At 43.0% G+C, this 22,468-nt stretch overlaps 1 protein-coding gene across 1 annotated transcript in view; it reads left to right on the forward strand.

Moving 5' to 3' along the window:
• Positions 1 to 22,468, forward strand: part of FAR2 (fatty acyl-CoA reductase 2) — a 499,288-nt gene that overhangs the window by 139,280 nt on the left and 337,540 nt on the right. The window contains exon 2 of the mRNA XM_078673760.1: positions 10,818 to 11,052. Coding sequence (XP_078529886.1) covers positions 10,864 to 11,052 — 189 coding nt within the window. The 5' untranslated portion in view covers positions 10,818 to 10,863. The remainder of the gene's footprint in view (positions 1 to 10,817; positions 11,053 to 22,468) is intronic.

The following is a 22,468-nucleotide window of genomic DNA, read 5'->3' on the forward strand; positions in this document are numbered from 1 at the left end:
AGCCAAGCGGAATCAGCTGTGGTGCATACCTGCTCAAAGCGCCGTCAGCCAAGCCTGTCCCACATGCGTTTGCAGGAACCAGTTATCCGTGAGAGGATTGAAGGAAACGTCACTGGAAGTGAGGCGGAGCCCAGCTGATCGCCTGCGAGGCGTGTGTGTGGAGAGCCCAGCTGATCGCCTGTGAAGCGGAGAAGGACGCCGTCGCGTCAGAAGAGGTGCGCCAAGCCGGAACCGGTAAGAAGCACCCAGCGCGTCGGAGGAGGCGGGCGCAAGGCGGAGTCAGGAAGGGCCGTCCGCGTCACCAGAGGGGCGCCGCGGCGGAGTCCCAGTCAGCGGGAACATCGAAGGAGGCAGAAGCGCCGCATCGGACGCCTCGGTGGAGCGCCTCGGACTGGGGTAGGCTTCCCTGTCTCCTCACGCCCACGTCGACTGCTGGAAGACACCACCGACACCGCGTGAAGCAGGCAACGCCAGCTAGCTCGCCTTCAACCCAAAAGTAAGCCGGGAAGTGAGGGAGCGGGAGGCGGCTGTGCCGGCACTCGGTAACCCCGGTGACTGGAAAACAAACGTGGTTACGAAGCGCTGAGGCCTTCCAAATAGACCTTGGGGGAACTTGACTCCTGGCCGCTGATTCCAAACACGAACCGCTAGGTTTAAGTACTTGTGCCAGTGGTTGAGGGACTGGGCCAGAGAAATACATTAAAGTTTGGAACTCCCTGTCAGGATCTCTACAAGCCATTAAACCCCTGGAGTTAGATTCACTATCAGAGCGGTGTAGCCACTAAGTAAACAAAAGGGGAAGCCGTATTAACACCTCTTGTCTCCTGTTTAGCTTTTTAGTGGGCTGTGACCTCTGAGAACAGCGCTGTTGGGGGTAAGAGACTGACGTGCTGGAACAGATCTCTGAGAACAGAAGGGTAATGAAATGTACATGCCAGGTCTGTAATGTAAATGTGTAACCTGTATAGTGAATATTCCTGGCTGTGATATCTGCTGGAAGAAGTAATTTTGTGGGAGTGATAATCATTTATTACAAGGGAACTGTACCTATGAATTAGTCTTCCTAGAGTGTGAAATATACTAAGGTTGGTGTAACATATGTGTGATGTTGCTAAGCTAATTGTAAACCTATTTTGCATAAGAAACAGAGTCATATTATTTTTATAAAAAGTACTGGTATTTTTCCAAAATTGGTGTTGAGTCTTTTATTTTAGTGGTCAATCACTGAGTTACTGTGAGTGGGTCTTGTAAGCACTTAACCAACGCCTTGAGTTTAGCTGTGTCCACTACTGTGCCAGGCTACCCTATGTAGTCTAGGATCCCCTAGGTCTAACACCACTGATTATGGGATCATGCAGCAGATAACTTAAAAGTATCCACGTTGGCTAAAAAGGACAGAGGAAAGAGACGCTTTGATGTTTACCAAGGGAGAACACTTGCATTATTCATGCATGTTGTAGCAGGTTTCGGGCAGGATGCCCTTTACTGATGGATGACACAGGCTCACGTCAAAACACTCCAACACAAAGGACATAAAAGAAGAGGAGTGAGAAGTCAGAGTGGACACACGACGTGATCAGAGAAGGGCAGTGTACGTCACTTTGCATCATAATACACAAGAGGAGAACCTCCGGGCAAACCCACTTAACTGATGAAAGACTGTTTTTAACAGATGGGATGTATGTGAACATGTATGTGTTGGTATTTATAAAGAGTCGGTCAGACCACTTTTGGGGGCCATGGGGCAAGCAGGAGCTACTTGGCCTCAACTGTCGTGATTGGGATTGTTTAACTCTGATGTCCCGGGGTGTATCCTACTTTTGCTCTGCAAACTGGGCCAGGTACAACCTCAGCCGCATTTGATGCTCAGCGGATAGTTATGGCGAATAGTCACAGGTGTCTAGGGAGGTAGAATGGAGCTGCTCGAGCTCAGATCTTGACAATCACTCAACAGTAAAATAAATGAATGTCCAGCCCGGATGCTTGACTTTTGAAGAAGGAAAAGTACTTCAATACACACTAGAACGGACAACTACACACAAATATAGTCACAGCCAATTTAGTGTGCTAGGCGCTGTTAGGCAGGGATGCGCCTCTATCAGCTATTATGCCTTGGTTCCACCTCCTGGTCTAGGGAGTTCCTATCCCCTTCAAGAGGGTACCAGTGTTATTATGGCCCAGTTGCAGATCTTCCCTCAAACATATTTACGCTCAACCTCTCAGTTCAGGTAATCACCTCAAACTGTTTTGTTTTTACAGTATCATACCACTGTCAACCAGTCCTTCAGGCAGCCATCCGGATTATTTCTCAGGCAACCACTTCCTTCTCCCCCTTCTGGGAGGTGACATTACAGGTACCTTGTCTGGGTTCTCTATGCTGCCTGCTAGGAGACACGCATACAGGAATCCTGCTTCAACACTGTCCGTGGTGATCTTCTGCAGCTGTTGAGCAGATTGGATCGACAGTGCCAGATGAATGTTTGCAAGTTGAGCCCTACATGGACTGATTCTCTAGGCTTGGTGCTGCTACACCCAGGCTGATTCGCTGTGCTTCGTGTGGCCATGCACAGGCCAATTTTCTGCTTGTAGTGTAGGCAAGCACAGGTCAATCATCTGTTGGTGATACAGCTCCGCAAAGGCCAATCTTCTTATGGCAATGCAGCAACGCTCAGGTTGATCTTCTGTTGACATAGCCAACATGCACAGGCCCATCTCCTGTTGATGTCATGGCCATGCACAAGCCGGGTTTTGGCTCAGGATCCTGATTCTTGGCCGGAACAGCATTGAAGAAAATGAAAGCCCACAGACACAATAGTCCATGGATCACTCTCCTTGTTCTTCTTTCTCTGGATATCACACAAATACCTGGGACACGCTTCACCTAACTCCTCCTGGACAGACACTGCTCCTGTAAGGTTCGCAAACTCCTTCCCTCTCTCAGCAGGCAGGCTTATAGTCATCCATCAAGAGATCAGATTCAAATGATGCCCTCTCACCACTGGGAAGTTCTGAGGCAGACACCAGCTCTGGTTGCTCATCAGTCATCTGAATACTCTGCAGAGTATGCCCTTCCTTGGCCCTAGAGGACTTGGAGCTGGAACAAGTGGAATAGTTGGGCCTCACTTTTATACAGCAATATCAGACAGACAATGTGTTCTTTCTAGACTACTCTCCAGATCCAGCCTTTGTGTTGAGTGATGCCTTCACAGCAGTGTAGTCTAGACTAGAGCGCCCATGACCGAGGCACACAGAGGTGTCCGGTTTCTGTACCTGGCCATCAAACAGAAAGTGACATGGGAAAGACAAAAGGCTAAGCCTCAACTAAAGAGTCCCTTCACTTTCCACAAGAGAATCTTCAGTCCAACACTTCACCCCCATCATCCCCAGATGGCAGGATTCAGGAAGACGAATAAGGCCTGTTGCTTGGTAAAGTGGTGCTGAGTGAATTTCTAAAGGGCACTTGTCTTCACTTCCCTCGATTCACTGTCTGTCACCTCCCTTCAGCTTCAGGAATGTCAGCAATAAGCTTCTACTATCTGGGAAAACAAACGCACCCCCATGTTGTGCAAAAGGCCAGACCCGGAGTAGCCAAAATGGATCCCACAGGTACTCCAATACTCTGGCTCTGTCACACACATTATTCATGTACCCTCACCGGCTACACACCCAACCATGCACAACATATACTTGGAATGTTAGTGCCAGCAATTGGATGAATGCACAGAGGTTGAACTTAAGCTGAATGGGCCAGTAGGCCTCCACTCTATTGACACAGATAAAAAGGTCTAGTCACATCTATGAATTCACAAAGGTGGTATGCTGCTACCACCGCTCTATGTGCTAAACCCATGACAAGAGCAATAGTTCACTGTCTGCCAATAAGGGTAAGCTTGGAAGATCCACCCACCTCTGGTCAAATGTGCAGGATCTCATAAATGTCAAGGGACAGACCTCGAACTCTAGAGCAGAGTGACACCAAGGTAAAATCCAGAATACCAGATACAGGCAGACAGTTACTCCGGTAAGGGGAAATGCAAGTGTACACCATGCAAGGGACATTCCCAGCAGTACACATCTAGCTCAAGAGCAATGGAGCAATGAACAGGGGGCTTAGCCCCCAGGAGGTGAAAATTATGGAGCAATGGTGAAAGGTAGACTATTGTCAAGGGTTGTGCTCGGTGCAGTTGAATGCGGAGTATATTTTCTCATTCGTACATGTCCTCTGTGAGAATGGTTCATGCTTAGTATATTAGTCGTCACTGATTCAACTGTGAAGACCGCTAGCACATTTGAACCCCTGTAGTGTGGCCTTATTATGGCCTTGAAACAACTCATGCCTTTCTTACTCCTTGTTCAATCACTTGCATTCTGGCTATATGACTCGCTGCAAAGAATTTCACTCTGTGGAAGTACCTGTTATTCGTCCTCGAGAGCCATCATAACAGCCGTCAAAGTTCTTCTAAACTTTCCTCAGTCAATCCACAACCTTATAATGCATCTACAACCGTATATCAAAATCGACCCAACTGCACAGTGCCCTCTCTGGTACGGTCCTTCTTATGGAATACATCTGACTTTCTTGGTAGTTCATTTTTCTCACCCGACCAGCTTACACAATTCTTTCCTATCTTCTTATTTTGGGTTCCCTTCAAGACTTCATACTGGGTGCACTTCTCATTATAAAGAATATTATCAATTTTTCTGATTTTCATGACACACATCCCAGGGTCCAGAGTCATTGAGCGTGAAGGGTGAGTGTATGTAACTCTATTTGTAATTGAACGAGCACCATTGAGATGAGTATGGTTGTGTCAGTAACTGTGAGTGGGAGTGAGAATGAGTAAATGAGAGAGTATGAGTTAGAATGAGTGAGGGGAGCAGAGTGAATCTGAGAGGGAGTATGATGAATGTAAGAGCGTGTGAGTGAGTAAGAGTGTGTTTGCATATTTTATGATTGTAAACCTTCCCCTGGCCTTGGCATACAATTCTGGTCTTATGGCGGCATAAGGCATACTGGAGATCATGCGTGGCATAAGGAAATGTGCCCATGGCAAAATGCAGTACCTGACATACTAGACGTAAATCTTGGCCTAGGGGCCCCTGTGGAAACATGTAAGTATTTCCATCCTGGAGGCAATTCTTAGAGTGGGGCACCCATGGCAAAAATACTGGTGTGGGCACCCTGAAGGTAATTCTTTGACTCAGACAGGGCAGTCATTGCATATTGGGGCAAAGGGGGCTGAATGGGGGAAGCAAACCATAACACAATGCTGGCTCTGAAATACTGAAGGTAATTTTGGGTGTATGGGCCACCCTTGGTATATGGGTAGTATCAATGCCAACATTCTGGTGCTGGATTACTGTACGTAATTCTTGGCCTAAGAGGGTACTGATAACCAAATGCTGGCATTGGCCCAATGAAGGTTATTCTTATCATATTATCATATGCAGAACATATGGGCCAGATTTTGGGGGGAAATGGGGTGAAGTCATTGCAAGTATTTATCTTTCAGAGATCACTAGATGCAACTGGTATTAATTCAGACAGAAATGGGCAATTACCTCAACTATATTTTGGGAGATAGGGGGTTGGAGTCAATCATTTCAAATCATTTATTTTAATTTGAGCGTGGCAGCAGGAGTTGAGGCCTGCACTGGGATAGATTGATCCCACACATTCTATGGAGGTGTAGAACATATAGGCCCTTTTACAAGGGAAGAGGGGATACGGCATCAGTATTTCCTATCTGAGAAGCAACGATGGTGCGGCTATTCGCACTTCTGGGGATTTCATCGGTCTACTTCAAGGCTGCCTCTAAGTAGGGGGGGGGGATAACGTGTTAGTCTTTGTTTCTGTACTGATTTTCACTTGATATGCCATTTACTCTTCCCCGTTTGCTGGCCCTTTAAGCAGGCAAAATGTCCAGTTCTGAAATGTATACTAAGCCTGGTAATCCCGTAACAGAAGTGACCAGATGCCCAGGGTATTACAGGGCAGGTATATTTGTGCCTTAACAGGTTGTTTTCACAGTGATACACTGTACACTGTGGGTAGATGTGCATCTGGCCGACCTGTAGTGTGCAGTATTGTGAGAACAAAATGCTAACATGGTTCAGTTTCCTATCACACTTTCTATTTTTCATTAGGTTGTTTTTAATAAAAACGGATCTTTTGGCATTCTGCCAAGCTAGGATATTACAAGAGGAAAAGATGATTGTGCTCAGTCTCTCGGGATCAGGCTTAGTTAATGAGATTCATTGAGAGATAAAAGTGGCTCATTACTATAACAAATCATTTGCTTTGAAGGACTGGATTCGTTCCTAAATAGGGGCATAGCTATCAAGAGTGCAGTAGCACCTGGACACAGAGGTGCAAGGGGCCCATTTGACCCATATTAGTCATTGTTATTTTACTTCCAAACCAGGGGATGGGACCACAATTATGCTTGCATTGGGACTCAAGTTAACAACTCAGTTGACCGGGAATGGCATTTTGGAGCCAAAAGATCCATTGCCCACCTTGGCCAACTTGCACCAAACTTGGAGGAATCACCCACCAAATGTGAACCCTTAAACAAGTCAAATTTGAAGCAGATTGGTTGAGTGCCTCAAAAGTTGTCATTAGTTTCCAAACGCCTCACTTTTTTATTTAAAAAGGTATTTCCCATTGCTGAATTTGGGAGCAAATAACTCCTAGACCGTTGACTGACTCTACACCAAATGTATAATGGCATGGAGCCCTGCCATAATTTCTTGTGGTTTTGTGAATGTTCTTTCAGATATTTTGGAGATAAGTCAAAAAGCGAATGACCAGTGTACATGAACGAGTACAATATATATTCCGTAATGTTCACTACCTCTGGAAGTTTATGAAGAATGTTGTGGGGGAAAGTTTCCCCTGGCTCCTATTAAAAACCCACCCACCTCGGCCATGGGCACAGGTTAAATCTGTCCCTTATCATACACTACCAGGGCAGAGGCTGTTAGCCAACTCCTTTATTGCACCGCATTACCCAAGTGAAGTGTAGTATTTGGTCACCCCGTCCACCTTGTTCAGGGATGGCTGGTAATATTTTACCTCTTCTCTCCCCAGCCTTTTCATAGCGTAAGCGGAGATGGTTTAACCACCGAAGTCTTGACTCACAATCAAAGGAGGCAGGATGTCTTAAGCCATCAACAAGCAAACTCCCCTCCATCTTAATGTAATCCTCAACTGTAATATAGCACCCACATTTTACACAATTCTTACACACCTCATAAACACACCCCTCCCATTCCCAGAAACAGCGGGCTGAATATTAAATCGACAAGCCCTCTTGCACTGTCGACGAGCAGGATGATTTTATAGCAGTTCTCCCTCACCAGGGAGTCCCCTGCAGTCGAAGAACACTAACTTAATTGTGGTGCCTCGTTTTGAAAGGCAACACAAGGGTGGCTCTTCCTTTACCGCTAAGACGGCTGGGCTATTGAACCATTTACCTGATCATCTGAGGTCAATTAAAGATGAAGCTAGATTTAGAAAAGAGTTGAAAATACTCAATTTCAGACCATACTGATGACAGGATGCTGGTCATTCTCTGCTCTGCTCCATCTTCTGTTGGAGTAGTCGCGTGCTATATAAGCACTTTTCATTACTTCATACCCCATCTTGCCCATGGCAGGGTGTGGTGAATATTGGTGCTTCCCCGTCTTGTCCAAGTGCAAGAAGATAGATTTAAAGCAAGTTTTGAAAAACAGCATGGTGTAGCTGACGGCTTCTCCAGTCTCATCTTTGCCTTCCTCGTGCATGTCCTCCATCATCTTGCGGGCCTCGGAGGAGCAGTGGCAGCTGACATCTACCACTGTGTCCAGAGACAGCTGCTCCTTGCAGGTTTCCCTTCAAACCATGTTTTTAGTCTCATTCTTCATATTGCTCACATCACCTCTCTCTCTGTAACCTCTCATACTTAAGATCTCAATTGTGCATGCCCTCATGCCTCCTTAACACACCTAGCCACTACCTATTCCGTCCTATCTTTACCCTCGCTATCATCTCCTCTACAAAACTACACTGTAAGATCTCTTCTTAGCTTGTTTGGGTCCACCAGTGGCCCTACCCTCCTCCCCCTTTTGTCACAACTAACCAACTCCCCTTATACAAACCTGGAATCTTTAAACACCAATAATCTAAGTCCTCATAAGCACAAGATGTCTGAACTTGAATCACTTGGACATCTATGATTGGATCCTAGACTCTCTTCCAGACCTGATCTCTTTCACTGAACCTTGAATAAACAGTAACCTAGCACCAATTCTACATGAAGCTAAACCCACTCCTCCTGAGTAAGCACTCATCAATGAAGGTTAGGTCAGTTGGGAAAATTCTGTGCCAGACTTTGAAACTGAGGGGCAGGTTTACAACCCCCCTGCGCCACCAGTACGTATCTCTTTGTGATGTACTTGTGGAGCATTTCACTTCTCCATATTTACAAGGAGAGGAAAAGCCACCATGCATGACTTTTCCTTTCCTTGTAAATATGGCCACTTCACACGCAGCACTTTGCGTGGAAGGGGCGTCCCATGGGTGTTGCTGTGGGTGCTCCCACGAAATACCCATGGAACGAGACACATTTCCAGATTTACGAGGAATCGTAAATCTGGAAATGCGTGTCAATGCTACGCCTCCCCAGGGGAGGGGTAGAGAGGTGCAACAAGGAGAAATGTTTTCATTTTCCTTGTTTTTTCCTCTTTCAAAGCATGCTGCATTCTACAGCAAGCATTGAAAGAGGAAAATGCCTGTAGTGATTGTTTTTGTGCAGGAAGGTGCCCCTTCCTGCACAAAAACAATCTCCCCATGACTCGGGCATCCTGAGTGCAAGGGTGCCTGCGCCGGCGCATGGCTGCAGTTTGTGCGCCAGCGCAGGGGAGAGCACAGGAATGCGCCATATTATTGTTAATATGTCGCATTCCTGTGCTTCGAAAGTGCGGAGCGTGGCGCAGCCAAAGGGCTTGCGTTGCCATGCTGCGGCACATCCTTGTAGATCTGCCCCTGAAAGAGGCTTATTTACAAGCCCCCTGCGCCGCCGGTACGTCACTTTTAATATGGGAAAAAGTGATGCACCGGCAGCGCAAGGGGCTTGTAAATAAGCCCCAGAATTTTTTCTTTCTAGCAATCATGTGCGTGCTCACTGCTATCTCCTAGTGGAGAGCTACACGCCCAAACACAAATTACCTGTGGAACTCATCTGATTGTCCAGACCCGGAAGACTATAATTAAAATGTTTTTTAGGAACCGACTAAAACAACTAGCAAGCTGGCTTTTGACCTCTTGTTACCATAACAACAAACAAGGTGCTAATCATTAAAGCCTTTGTTCGTGCCTTCAAGAATAACAACAAAGAAATATTGAGGTTCCAGTAACAGTAGCACATATTTCATCATATAGAAAAACAAAATGCCTCATCCAATTCAAAAGAAAGACAGGTTTCAGTAATTTCAGGAGGGTGAGCTCCGGCTCCGAATTTATTTTGCACGCTGTAGGTTCCAGGCACATTTTTAAGTGCATTTGCTTTGGACAAACGTATTATTTAAGTGACATTTGAAATGGTGCTGTATGGTATACCAGAGTTTCATGGCTATCCAATGTGTGTCACAGCGTGAAAAGCAGCCGGCCTTTCTATCACATCTTGTATAACCCTGGGTGTAGTACTACGCTACGCTTGTGGATTGTGCATAGTTTGCGCTACTGTGCACTACACGAATTGCACGTAGCACAGTGTAAAAACGCGTAGTGGGCATTTTTTGTTTGCTCGCGGTCCTCAACGTCAAGTTGGCGACCGTAAGGGAGCAAAATCAACATCCCGGCGAGACTTTTTCCTCGTTTGCGATCAGCAACATCAAGTTGCCGATCGTGAGCGTGGAAAATAAACCTCCCGGCGAGATTCTCAACGCGGGGAGGTCAGGTTTCTCATTGCGAGTGGTCGCGTATGCTCGCGACCGCTCGTGATGAGAAACTACAAGTCTGCATTGAGAAAGCTGCCGCTTTAGTACAAATCTACTCGAGCGGCAGAAAACGACCGCTTGCACTGTGCAAGATGCTATTTGCAATGATTGCACAGTGCGGACAAGCATCCAGCACTGTGCAATCAGTGCGAACAGTATTTTCCCTACCGCTCTACGCAGTTCGCGTAGCTACGTGTTGTGTGCATAGTGCGAAGTGCACTTCACGTAGCTACCCGTAGCGCTACTACACAAACTAAGCCCAGGGTTAATCGTGTAGCCTTAACTGATACCTTTCTAGACTGGGGCTGCAATTATTTAGATACTATTCGCAGCACTCTCCTGTGGGACGGATTTACATTTTTGGAAGGCTTGAAAGGGCGTTTCCCACCGTACATAGTAATAAATTAGGTGGACTATTTTACAGCCACTGGAAGGTGTTTTGTTTAAAATGTCCATCCTGCTCCCCTATACGTTGACACATTTGTAACCATATATGTTGTAACTGTTCCTTTTTGCATCTCTCAGTCCTATGCTATAGTACCTTTTTTTTGCACCTCAGTGGACAAAAGTATACTAGCAGTTGCATGACTTTTAATGCGATAATATACAAGAGTCCAGGTGACATTGGTGATCAAGTGATCCAGTGAGGTCATGGATTCATGTAATGTCCCTTTTTTTTGCTCATTCTTAAACTTTATTCAAAAAGTTGATGTTCCAAAAAAGTGCTATCAGCAATTATGAACTCGAAAAGGTAGTGCAAACTTGCTCGCATGGTTTTTCTTATTAACTGCTCTGGCCACAATACAATGTCTGAACACGCTTCTTCTCCTTCTCAGGACCTCCTACAAGAAGACGTCAAGGCCCGGGGAGAGAGGCATCGCCATGTCGTCTGTTGCAGCTTATTATGGCGGCAAGGTGGTCCTCGTTACAGGTGCCACTGGTTTCATGGGCAAAGTGCTGGTGGAGAAGCTGCTGCGGGCCTGTCCAGATGTGGAGGCTGTTTTCATTCTTGTAAGACCGAAAGCTGGACAGTCTATAGAGGAGAGGGTGACGGACATGTTAAGTTGCAAGGTAAGATCATGTTGTTATCATCAGCCACAGGAGAGAATTCTGAGCTCTGCAAACAGTTTGGTAAAGGCTGTTCCATGGAAACAACTCATCCACTCACCAGTGCTGCTGGAGTAGGGATGTGGGGTTGCTCAAGCACCCCCACACATGCGTGATGGTAAATTAACCAAGAGACCTTGAAGCATTTACTGTGCACTTAAGAACAAACTGTCACATAAGAAAGTGCGGCTAAATATGCAGATTCCTTACGCTAATAGCGCGTCAATTAATGACTCTGAGATTAATTTCCAGGTAATTAATTTCATCTGTCAGATAATATATTTTGTATTATTTCTAGAAATATTTTGGATTATTAAATATACCAGCCTGTTTTCTAAACTGGATTGGCCCCTGTTGTTCCTTCCCTTAATCTAATCCCTACCCACTTACTTTTAAATCTCCAACTGCCCTATTTTCTACATACATCGTTGAATTTACACTTACTGACTTGTATGCTGGCTGATTTTTTTTAATCTTATATTTTTCTCATGCCATTTTTTTTGATTATATGTATCAAGATTTTATCTGAAATTAAGAAGTGTAAAGCAACACGAGTGTGATTGTTGGCAGGTCCTTTCAACAAGCTTGCGGTGTGTTTTTTTTTACGACTCGTTGACATGCCTTGTATTATGTATGGCTAGCAATGAGGCAAAGAGAGCATTTTTCCTTGCATAATCATACAGAAGCCACAATATTTCTGCTTACTCTGGTTGGAAACCGATTTTTATAAGCGGGAATTGTTTTTATTCCTTATTAAACGCACTCTTAATTTAAAGGTTAGCTAGAACTGCAGTGGAAACTTTTAAATGTCGGTGGTAACATTGTAACAGTTTTACCATGATGACTCAACCCCATGTTGCTCTTCAGAGGACCGCCTCTTCCTCTTTAGCGACAGAGTTTTGGATTAACCCTTTGCTCCACCCAGAGGTAAAGGGATGCAATCTTGCATACGGTTGTCTGGAGGTTATGGGCTCCCTTGTGTGCTTCTGTAAATGGGATAATATGAGGTCATAATTAATGGCCACACATTGGCAACAACGTGCTATTAATTGTAACATTAATTGCAAGTGGGTACAATGCTCCAGCTGAGCGAACAGACCTGAGCCGCGCTCCTTGAACAAGCCCCCGGGATTGGTCCAGAAGTCTTCATAGCATCGCTCCGCGTCTTTGTCCTACATATCACAGATGCTCCGCCGCAAAGCTTAATTGATGTTGCTTCACAGTGACACTTGGCTCCTGATTGGACTAAAATCCGCCTGCAGTGTATTTCCTTATAAATGTAGAAAGTGCTATAATACAGAATGAAGATTTAAAATATAAAGCACCACCCATGCGCAGTACCCCAACAGTGATTATTAAACATACCTACCCACATAAACTGTCCCGAGAGAGCGAATGGGCCTGACTTCCCCAAGGAGGAGGTTTGGGTGAAGGGGGTACTCTCCTTTCTAACATTTCGAGAAAAAAGTGGCAAAACAGTGAATTTAAACTTATAGGGGCTTATTTACAAGAGGCATGCGCTGCTGGAGTCACTTTTTTGCCACTCCAGTGGCGCACCCCTCTCAATCATATCTATGAGGTGACGCAAAGCCACTCTGCATGGCCTCAGAGGTATGGAGTAAGGCGAGGCAGCGCAAAGCGCGGCGTTGGCTTACTGTGCATCTAGGAGGCGGTCCATGTGTGCTGCGGTGGTTGTTCCCATTCAACACCCAAGGACTTGGGTGCTGCCCCAGATTTACAAAATCACGTAAACCTGGGGCAGCACCAAAACGATGTGACTCCCCAGAGTAGCGGATTTCATTCCCCCGGTTTCCTCCATTCTGTAGCCCACATAGAAAGAGGAAAAAGCCTCTCGGGATTGTTTTTGTTCAGGTAGGTGCCCCTTCCTCTACAAAAACAACGCTGCCAACAAGGCAGATACACTTGCACCATGGTGTAAGGGTGCCTGTGTTGGCGCTAAGCATCAAATTGTGCGCCAGTGCTGGCTGAAAGGTCAGAAGTGCACTGTATCTCGTAAATATGGTGCATTATTGCCCTTTCAAATTGGCTTAAGGCAGTGCAGCAAAAAGACTTGTGGCGTTGCCCTACGCCAATTTTATGTAAATGAGGGCCATAGTTTTAAGTATAATTGCTGAAAAGCACTGTCTTTATTGGCTGATTTGAAGAGACACTTAGGCGATGTTCCAATAGTTGCTTGCTTTGCGAAGCAAGCCAAACTCGCTACAGGGGTCTGGAAAAGCAAGTTTATCCCCAAAAACAAGTTTGAGAAGATCGTGGTAAAATTACATGTTTTCTCTACAGTTTCCCTGAAATGGTTAAAAGCCCATACGTTTTTTATCTCGTTATCCAATTTGACATGAACTGCAATTATTAGGTCCAGCTAGACAAGGCATCTGTTTAAAAGACCTGTTATTACAAATTGTTTTTTTTTAAAAAATATACATAGTGGGATTGGCCACAATGAGAGGAGTATGTATAACTTTTGCTATTGGCTATTTTGATATATCATTCAAACCTCTAGCAAGTGACTAAGAAACTGTTTTACATATGAAAAGTACAATTATGCATCATACTGTCACATGCAATGCTTTATCACCTATACTAATTTCATTAAGAAAGAAATCCTTTTTGCTAAATTTTACCCTAGGATTGGCAAAGCCGATAGGTCTGAGGGTAACCTGCAAAAGAGCATTTGCGAATGAAAACGTGTGAACTGCATTTGTGCATTCCAATGTTTGCATGAATTAGCACATTAATTAAAGCCAGACCTTTACACAATGCTTGTTTTACAAAATGCGCATAGCGGAGCCTCTTTCTACGTTACGTTTTTCAGTCCTGCTTCTCTCAAGCCGATTTTCTGTTACATATTTATAGTGGGAAATTTTGTGTAAGAGGCAATGTGGCAATATGAATTCATGCAGATCTCTGACGATAGTGAACAGATTTTACCGGTTTAGGCACTAGATCTACCACTCTAGTCCCAGAGATGCGACAGGTTCAGAAGGAAACCAAATCCCATTGACTATGCCAATCATACAGGATAAGGCCTCAGACAACAGTATTAGACATATATTATGTCATAAACAGCTATATCAAAACAGATACGGAAATGTTTTCACATGGGTCATTAAATAAAAAGTGTAGCAGGAAACCTTTTATATACACACTGGATTTGCAAAAACACCATAGAACTCCTAATTCCGGCCCCACTCCAATGAAGTTAACTTAACACTCCTAATGAGGGCCTAAGAGCAGAAATGTCACCTTAAAGTCAATATCTGATTCTGCTGGAGGAATGAAGATAGCTGGTGGCTGAAAAGATTTGACTGGATAAACATGCTGCTGGTGAGATGAGGTCAGTAGGAAAGCTGAGAGATCTGTGGGAGAAACACTGACATACTCGGACACAGACAGATACACACACCAATTAAAAACGAAGACACTGAGAATTGGACACAGCTAGCGTGATATTAACAGAAGTTGGCCGGTGCTCTCAGGGAGGGCTATAAACCGGAAAAGCCTGACATATGCACCCCCTTGACAAATGGGGAGAATAAAAAATGGAGTGATGCCAGCAAATGGGAAGTCTGTGGGCAAGCTGTAAGCCCACAAACAACTACAGCATGTCTCGGTTCGAGGCAGCACATTCACACCGCCGACTAGTGTTGAGACCCAAAAACGACCACATAGTGAAGTAATACTGCTTTTACATATACTGCATGTCACATAATTTATCTTTTCTTGACACAAGATTTAGTCAACTCTGCTGCTTAATATAGTCATGTCCTGCCGCATAATTCCATCGGCCCTTTTCATATATTTTTCATTAAACAACACTGACTCTTTCACAAGTGAAGCCTTAAAAGTCCACAACGACCAAGCGATGAGGAAAAGGTAATGCGGTCTGAATGCAGAGAAGTACAGTAAATACCCACTGCTCCTCAAACCAGTTTCTATTTTATCGAGAGCGCTAAATACAACAGTGATTTTGCAATCTTGCCATCCATTTACAGAAGGGGAAGTCTTATCTGCAGACTTAGGTCCATGTGATTCCAGGTCCAAGGCATACTTGATATGCGCTTGCATAGACAGCTAGTCGAACAGCACAGTGGGTTGAGTGCTTACTGCAGCGACATGCATGTAACTTGCAGATCTCGGGCATAATGTCCCAGGAATGTCTCAGCCTGTCAGTCTGTACAACTGATCTAATCTAACACAGATGTTGATATACTACTAATTATTAAAAATATGATTCAAATTAAGGTGTGAAGGACATAGACCACTCTCGCAAGCAACAGTTCACCAGCTGTAGGGGCTTAAGAAATGTACGTTTCGCCACTGTTTCTAATTTTAGGACACCGTCGGCCCCATTGGCACTTGACGGTAAGAGCGTCAGTCGCGTGACACACTAATAAAGCACAATACAACACTAAAAGCACTCAAAGGAAAGCAATAAGGAAGAAGTGCTCCCCTCACGAGCCAATATCAAAATTTTATAAAGTGCTTACTATCACAGTATTGCATCTTTATACTGCTGTAAAACGCAGGTGGCAATGAACGCAAGGGAAGTAATTTTACTACGTCAGAAAGTTGAAAGCCTATGTCGGCCTCACTAATCAAACGTGACTTGCATTGCGAGCACAGAGCTCAGCCGCAGGCACATTAACTCACTAAACTGATATAGCTACATTTCACTGCTGGCACAATGTAAACCTTGGAAGGCCAGCAGTATATAAATCCCTAAAGTGAAAAGCTGTTTAAGTCAGAATTTCCTTGTGAACAAAGGCCCACTGCCTGCGCAGTCTTTACTTTACACTCGCAACTTATAAACATATCACTTCTGCTGCAGTAAAAAAACGCTCACTTCAGCCCATGGCATTATGGGCCATACGAGCCCAAGCACGCCTGCTTCATCCAATCTGCGGTCACCGACGAGTAAGAAATTAAGCTAATCGTAAGAGATCAGTGAAACGGAATTGGCAGTATTGCAGCCATTCTAGCTTTTATTCAAAAGGAATTCATTAAGACCTTTTCACACTTGGAGTCAAAACTTTTAGGCCACAATAACATTCACTGTTGAAAATAAATTCTATTTTTTTTGTAATGATATGTAAGTGCTTTGTGGGCTTTTAGGTTGATACATTTTGAGACACAAGTTATCCTGAACGTGAATAAAAAGTAACTTGTCCACCCCAAAGTTATTGGATGTTATGTGTTGTTGACCAACAGACACCTCTGAAGTTTATTGTCTCCAACATCTGTGTGTTTTAAAAAGTTGCTGCCAGCACAGCCTGTGACAGAGTAAAACGCAGTATACCTCACAGCAGCTGGAGGGCGGCAAAGAGGGGGAGACAAGTTTTGAAAAAGCATCAGCGACAAAGAAAGGAAAATGGGAGAAACAAAGGAAGAGAGAAAAAAGTACCCTTAGGAGCATGCTGAAATGGTGATTGCCCATAATTATAACAGTGCTCGTAATCTGTGGCGGGACCAGTCACCCATTCATAAAAATAAAAATGTAGTCCCTAAACAATACAAACAAAATGGCTGCTGCTCATGTTGACAGAATTTGGCTGGTGCTCTCAGGGAGGGCTAAACACTGTAAAAGGCATGACGTATGCATGCCCTTGACAAATGGGGAGAACACAAAATGGAGTGACTTTGATGTTAGCAAATGGGAAGCCTGTGAGCAGGCTGTAAGCCCACAAACCGATACAGCATGTCTCGGTTGAGACAGCGCATGCGCACCCTCTAGAGCCCAGACCAAAAAACTAAGTAGCCTAGGATTGTCTTTAACCAATTTGTGATTTTTACTACCTGTCCATAAATTCTTGGAAATCCTATTTCATAACTTTGTTGAGAGCAGTAGGAGGTGCTGGTTATGCTTTCAAAACTACATTATGGATTCGTCCTTTGAGGGACTGAAATGCACACAAAAGTCAGATATAGTTGGTTGAAACAGAAAGCCACAGATATTTCCCGAAAGACAGTTCCATGGATTATGGCAGGATTCAATCAGAATTTGACATCACCTGTGTTTGCTCGCAGTGGTTTAGTTTGGAGTTACTGGTCCACGTGACTGCTGCAGGGCACACAAAAACACTGTGAATTTTGTTACCTTCTGTCTACCATCAGACCTTTAACAGTTACTTGGTAACAGGAAAGGAGGACACTTTCTTGTACAGCTAGTTTCGAAACGCATTATATATCTGCATTGCGGACACAGCCTCATGCATTACACTATATTTGTATTAAACACAAATGTGTATATATATATATATAGATCATACCCTCAAAAATGAATTTTTGGGAAATGATGTCGCATATTTGGAAATATTATGTAAATGCAAAGGATAAAACATATATTTAATAATAGTATATGGGCACTTGTCCTTTATTTTGCCAATGCATGTGAGAAAAGATTTTGGGACTATCTAATTGCATGGAGAGTCTGTTTTTCATTTCCATACATCTGAGGGAGGAGTTTGTGGTGGAATGAACAGTATTTAGTCACATGGGGGGTTACGGCATGTTATGTGATCAAGACCGTGTTCCCCGGTCGAAACGCGTCATGTCTGCATGAAGGAAATAAACCACTGAGAAATTGAACTTGCCATTTTGGTCCGTTTCCTGATTTGTGCCCAGAGGTGCTATGCTGTTGGGGATCGTGTTTGTGTTTGTGTGTGTGTTTGTGTGTGTGTGTGTGTGTATATATATATATATATATATATATATATGTATATGTGTATATATATATATATATATATATATATATATATATATATATATATATATATATATATATATATATATATATCTCACTCAACCGTTCCGGTAAAACGCCAGTCCCGCTCACGGGCGGGACGAGGTAGGGCTCCCGGTCACCCAACAAATTTCAATAAGTATTCCATTCGTTAAAACAGACTTACTCGACACACTAGAATTGCTGGTGCACGAAAAATTTAATTTGGCAGGAAACAACGCGTTTCACCTTTTGGCTTGATCACGTTTCAGCCGTGAAAAACCAAAAGTGTCCTTTTAATTCATTGTTTAACATAGAAATAGGACTAATCCCCCTTTGTGTACAAACAGTGAAACTTTCATGGCGGCCATTGGTAGCAGAGTCAAAATAAATGAGAAACTGTAGTTATATCGCTTTGAATTGTCAGATAAACAGTATTTGCAAATATTTTAAGTGCTTTTGGTACCCGTTAATGTTATCACACATGTTTAGATAATTGTTCGTCAAACACTGAATTGGTGAAAAAATGCCATTAAAATGTTGAGACAATTAGCAGGCATGTAAATAATGCAAATGTTGGCAAGGTACTACAATACAAGTCAAGTTCCATATTTTATGAAGAACAGATTCCATATCGGTCGATGTATAACGACCATATCAAAGTTTTGGAAATTTAAACAAGTCTCTTTGAAACAAAAATAAAGCGTTTAAAATAAAACAAAATAAAACGAGATTTGTGTATAATCATACCTGCACTAACTAAAAGTCCATGCCCCAGTGGGTAGACTCATTAAATGGTTCCACGCCCAAGTGAGCAAATGTAAGAGTAAATTTGTTACATGCTGATATAACCTGGCTAAGTCCGCTTCTATGCCCCAGTGGGCCTGTATTAGAATTGAAACCAACAATACTTGGCAACCGGCACTTTATTTTTCAATACAATTTCTAAATAGTCGGAAATTGGATCTGCTCCACTGCCATGGTCCAACCCAATCCTTCAAAGCTCCTATAAAAAAGATTAAACAATATAAAATCAGACACCTGAGAGGCAACTGCAGATAATTCCTGTACATTTCATATTTCATATTTTATGATTTCATTCAGCAAGGTGAACAGCTAATTCTTCATTAGAATTTAACCCATTGGGAGTCATGCATTCGAAGTCAATTATATATCTTGATTCTAGTTTACGTAGAGTCAATTTCCTATTGCCTCCACGAATTCCCAAATCCACCATATCTATGACCACCATCCTCACCAAATTTTCATTTTGGAAGTGATGGTCATAGAAGTGGCGTGCTAGAGGATACTGTTGGTTGTTGTTTTTGATAGCCCTAAGGTGCTCCATCACTCTTTTTTTCGCTCTTGTGTATTGTACTGCCTATGTACCACCTTTCGCAAGGGCGGATGAGTACATAGACGCAATACATGGTGTTACATGTTAGTGACTTACGGATTGTGAATTCTCTGCCTGAGGTGGGGATAGTGAGAATATCACAGTCCACACTGTTCCGGCAGGCCTTACAGCTTCTACAGTATCTAAAGCCAGTCTTTCCTTTTGTTGGATATTTGCTGGTTACAGAGTTGTGGCTTAAATAATCTTTCAGAGATTTACATTTGCGAAATGTGATCTGAGGATTGGGATTCAAATAAGATTTGAGATGGTGGTCTGTTAAAAGAACATGCCAGTGTTTTTTAAAGATCTTTTTAATTTCATGGGCCTGTCCTGAGTAAGTGGTGATGAATCTAACTTTGTCATCCTCATCAATACTCCAGTTAGGGTTCAACGATTCATTCCTAACAGTGGCGTCCGCGCTGTTACATGCCTGATTGATCGTTTTACTTTTGTAACCCCGTTCCTTAAAACGATTGCACATTATTTCTTTTTCAAGTTCATAAGCAGAGTTGGAGTTACAGTTTCTCTTTGCCCGTAGTAGTTCTCCATAGGGTATACTATCTACTAGGCTCCGAGAATGGACACTCTTGGCACTTAAGAGGCTCTTCCCAGCAGTATAAATATCTAAGATGTAAACATCCTAAAACTCCCATACTTTACCTATTACCTAAACTCCACAAAAATGCCACAGATCCTCCAGGGAGACCCATTGTGTCGTCAATGGGCTCCCTGTTGGAAAATACTTCACAATATATCGATCACTATTTAAGACCTTTTGTGATCGCCCTCCCTGCTTACCTTAAAGATACAACCCATTTTCTAAAAACCATTGAAGGAATCCATTGGGAATCCTCGTACATGTTAGTCACTCTTGATGTGAGCAGCTTATATACGTGTATACGGCATGATCTAGGACTGGTAGTGGTTGAACATTTTCTAAAAACAAGATCGATCTCATTTTCTAGCCGTTCCAAAATGCTGACCGAATTGATTCATTTCTGTTTAACTAACAATTTTTTTATTTTTGATGTCAAGATGTACCGACAGTCACAGGGCACAGCGATGGGCAGCTGCTTCGCCCCCAGTTATGCCAACTTATTTATGGGCTGGTGGGAGGAGCAGGTGTCCACACAACTCACTGAATTTATCAACGAAGTTGTCCTGTGGCTTAGGTACATCGATGCTACACAACACAAGTGTTTACTATTTGTTTCTCTAATTTTATTTTCATTAAAAACATTTTCTTTTCAAGTTAAAAAAAAACTGAGGGCGATCATTAGACTGGCTCCAGATTTTAAATGAATCTCTATTGGCCTTAAATGATAAAGAAGGACCAAGATACAACTAACCTAAAGAGAAGACTATACCTGTTTTTAATTCGTCTGTCCTGAGGAAGGTGTTACATCACGACATAAGCACCGAAACGCTTCGACTAAGGACTTTTTAAGCATATTGGTTTTATTAATTGTAATTTTGGTTTGTCTATCAAATTGTGATATTAGTAAAGTGTTGTTTAAAACAGTAGGATCAGTGACTCTGACATAGTAAACCGTAAATTGGAATTGTTAGATAGCTTTTCTTTAATTGTACCAGAGCACATGATCTTGATCACAATATAACATGAATGCCCTATGAGTGTATGTTTTTAACTTGAAAAGAAAATGTTTTTAATGAAAATAAAATTAGAGAAACAAATAGTAAACACTTGTGTTGTGTAGCATTAATTACCTGTGCCATAATCGTCACACAAAAGTTAACCATGATTCACGTGTAGGCCATTTGGTCACCTATTGAAAGTACAATAGCACAGAAGGGAAATTTTCTTGTTCATATTGTTGATACCCGGTCCTTTCTGGCTTCTGGGAAACTCTTATTTTTAAGATTAGGTACATCGATGACATTTTTATGATTTGGAATGGGAGCATTGAGACAGCTAGGAAGTGTGTGCGACTTCTAAACAACAATAAATTGAATCTAGTTTTCACGGAACACATTCATAAGACCTGTATCGAGTTTCTTGATGTACTAGTGGAAGTTCATGGAGAGACTATAAATACCAGCCTTTTCCGTAAAAAAACTGCTGGGAATAGCCTCTTAAGTGCCAGGAGTGACCATCCTTGGAGCCTAGTAGAAAGTATACCCTATGGGGAACTACTACGGGCAAAGAGAAACTGTAACACCAACTCTGCTTACGAACTTGAAAAATAAATAATGTGGAATCGTTTTAAGGAACAGGGTTACAAAAGTAAAACTATCAAGCAGGCATGTAACAGGGCAGACGCCACTGTTAGGAATGAATTGTTGAACCCTAACCGGACTATTGATGAGGATGACAAAGTTAGATTCATCACCACCTACTGAGGACAGGCCCAGGAAATTAAAACGATCTTTAAAAAACACTGGCATGTTCTTTTAACAGACCACCATCTCAAATCTTATTTGAATCCCAATCCTCAGATCACATTTCGCAAATGTAAATCTCTGAAAGATGATTTAAGCCACAACTCTGTAACCAGCAAAAATCCAACAAAAGGAAAGACTGGCTTTAGATGCTGTAGAAGCTGTAAGGCCTGCCGGAACAGTGTGGACTGTGATATTCTCACTATCCCCACCTCAGGCAGAGAATTCAAAATCCGTAAGTCACTAACATGTAACACCATGTATTGCGTCTATGTACTCATCTGCCCTTGTGAAAGGTGGTACGTAGGCAGTATAATACACAGAGAGAAAAAAAAAGTGATGGAGCACCTTAGGGCTATCAAAAACAACAACCAACAGTGGCACGCCATTTCTAAGACCATAACTTCGAAAATGAAAATTTGGTGAAGATAGTGGTCATAGATATGGTGGATTTGGGAACTCGTGGAGGCAATAGGAAATTGACTCTACGTAAACTAGAATCAAGATATATAATTGACTTCGAATGCATGACTCCCAATGGGTTAAAATCTAATGAAGAATTAGCTGTTCACCTTGCTGAATGAAATCATAAAATACGAAATATGAAATTTACAGGAATTATCTGCAGTTGCCTCTCAGGTGTCTGATTTTATATTTTTTAATCTTTTTTATAGGTACTTTGAAGGATTGGGTTGGACCATTGCAGTGGAGCAGATCCAATTTCCGACTATTTAGAAATTGTATTGAAAAATAGAGTGCCGGTTGCCAAGTATTGTTGGTTTAAATTCTAATACAGGCCCACTGAGGCATAGAAGCGGACCTTGCCAGGTTATATCAGCATGTAT

This window comes from Lissotriton helveticus, chromosome 1_1, assembly GCF_964261635.1.
Source record: "Lissotriton helveticus chromosome 1_1, aLisHel1.1, whole genome shotgun sequence".
NCBI lineage: Eukaryota > Metazoa > Chordata > Amphibia > Caudata > Salamandridae > Lissotriton > Lissotriton helveticus.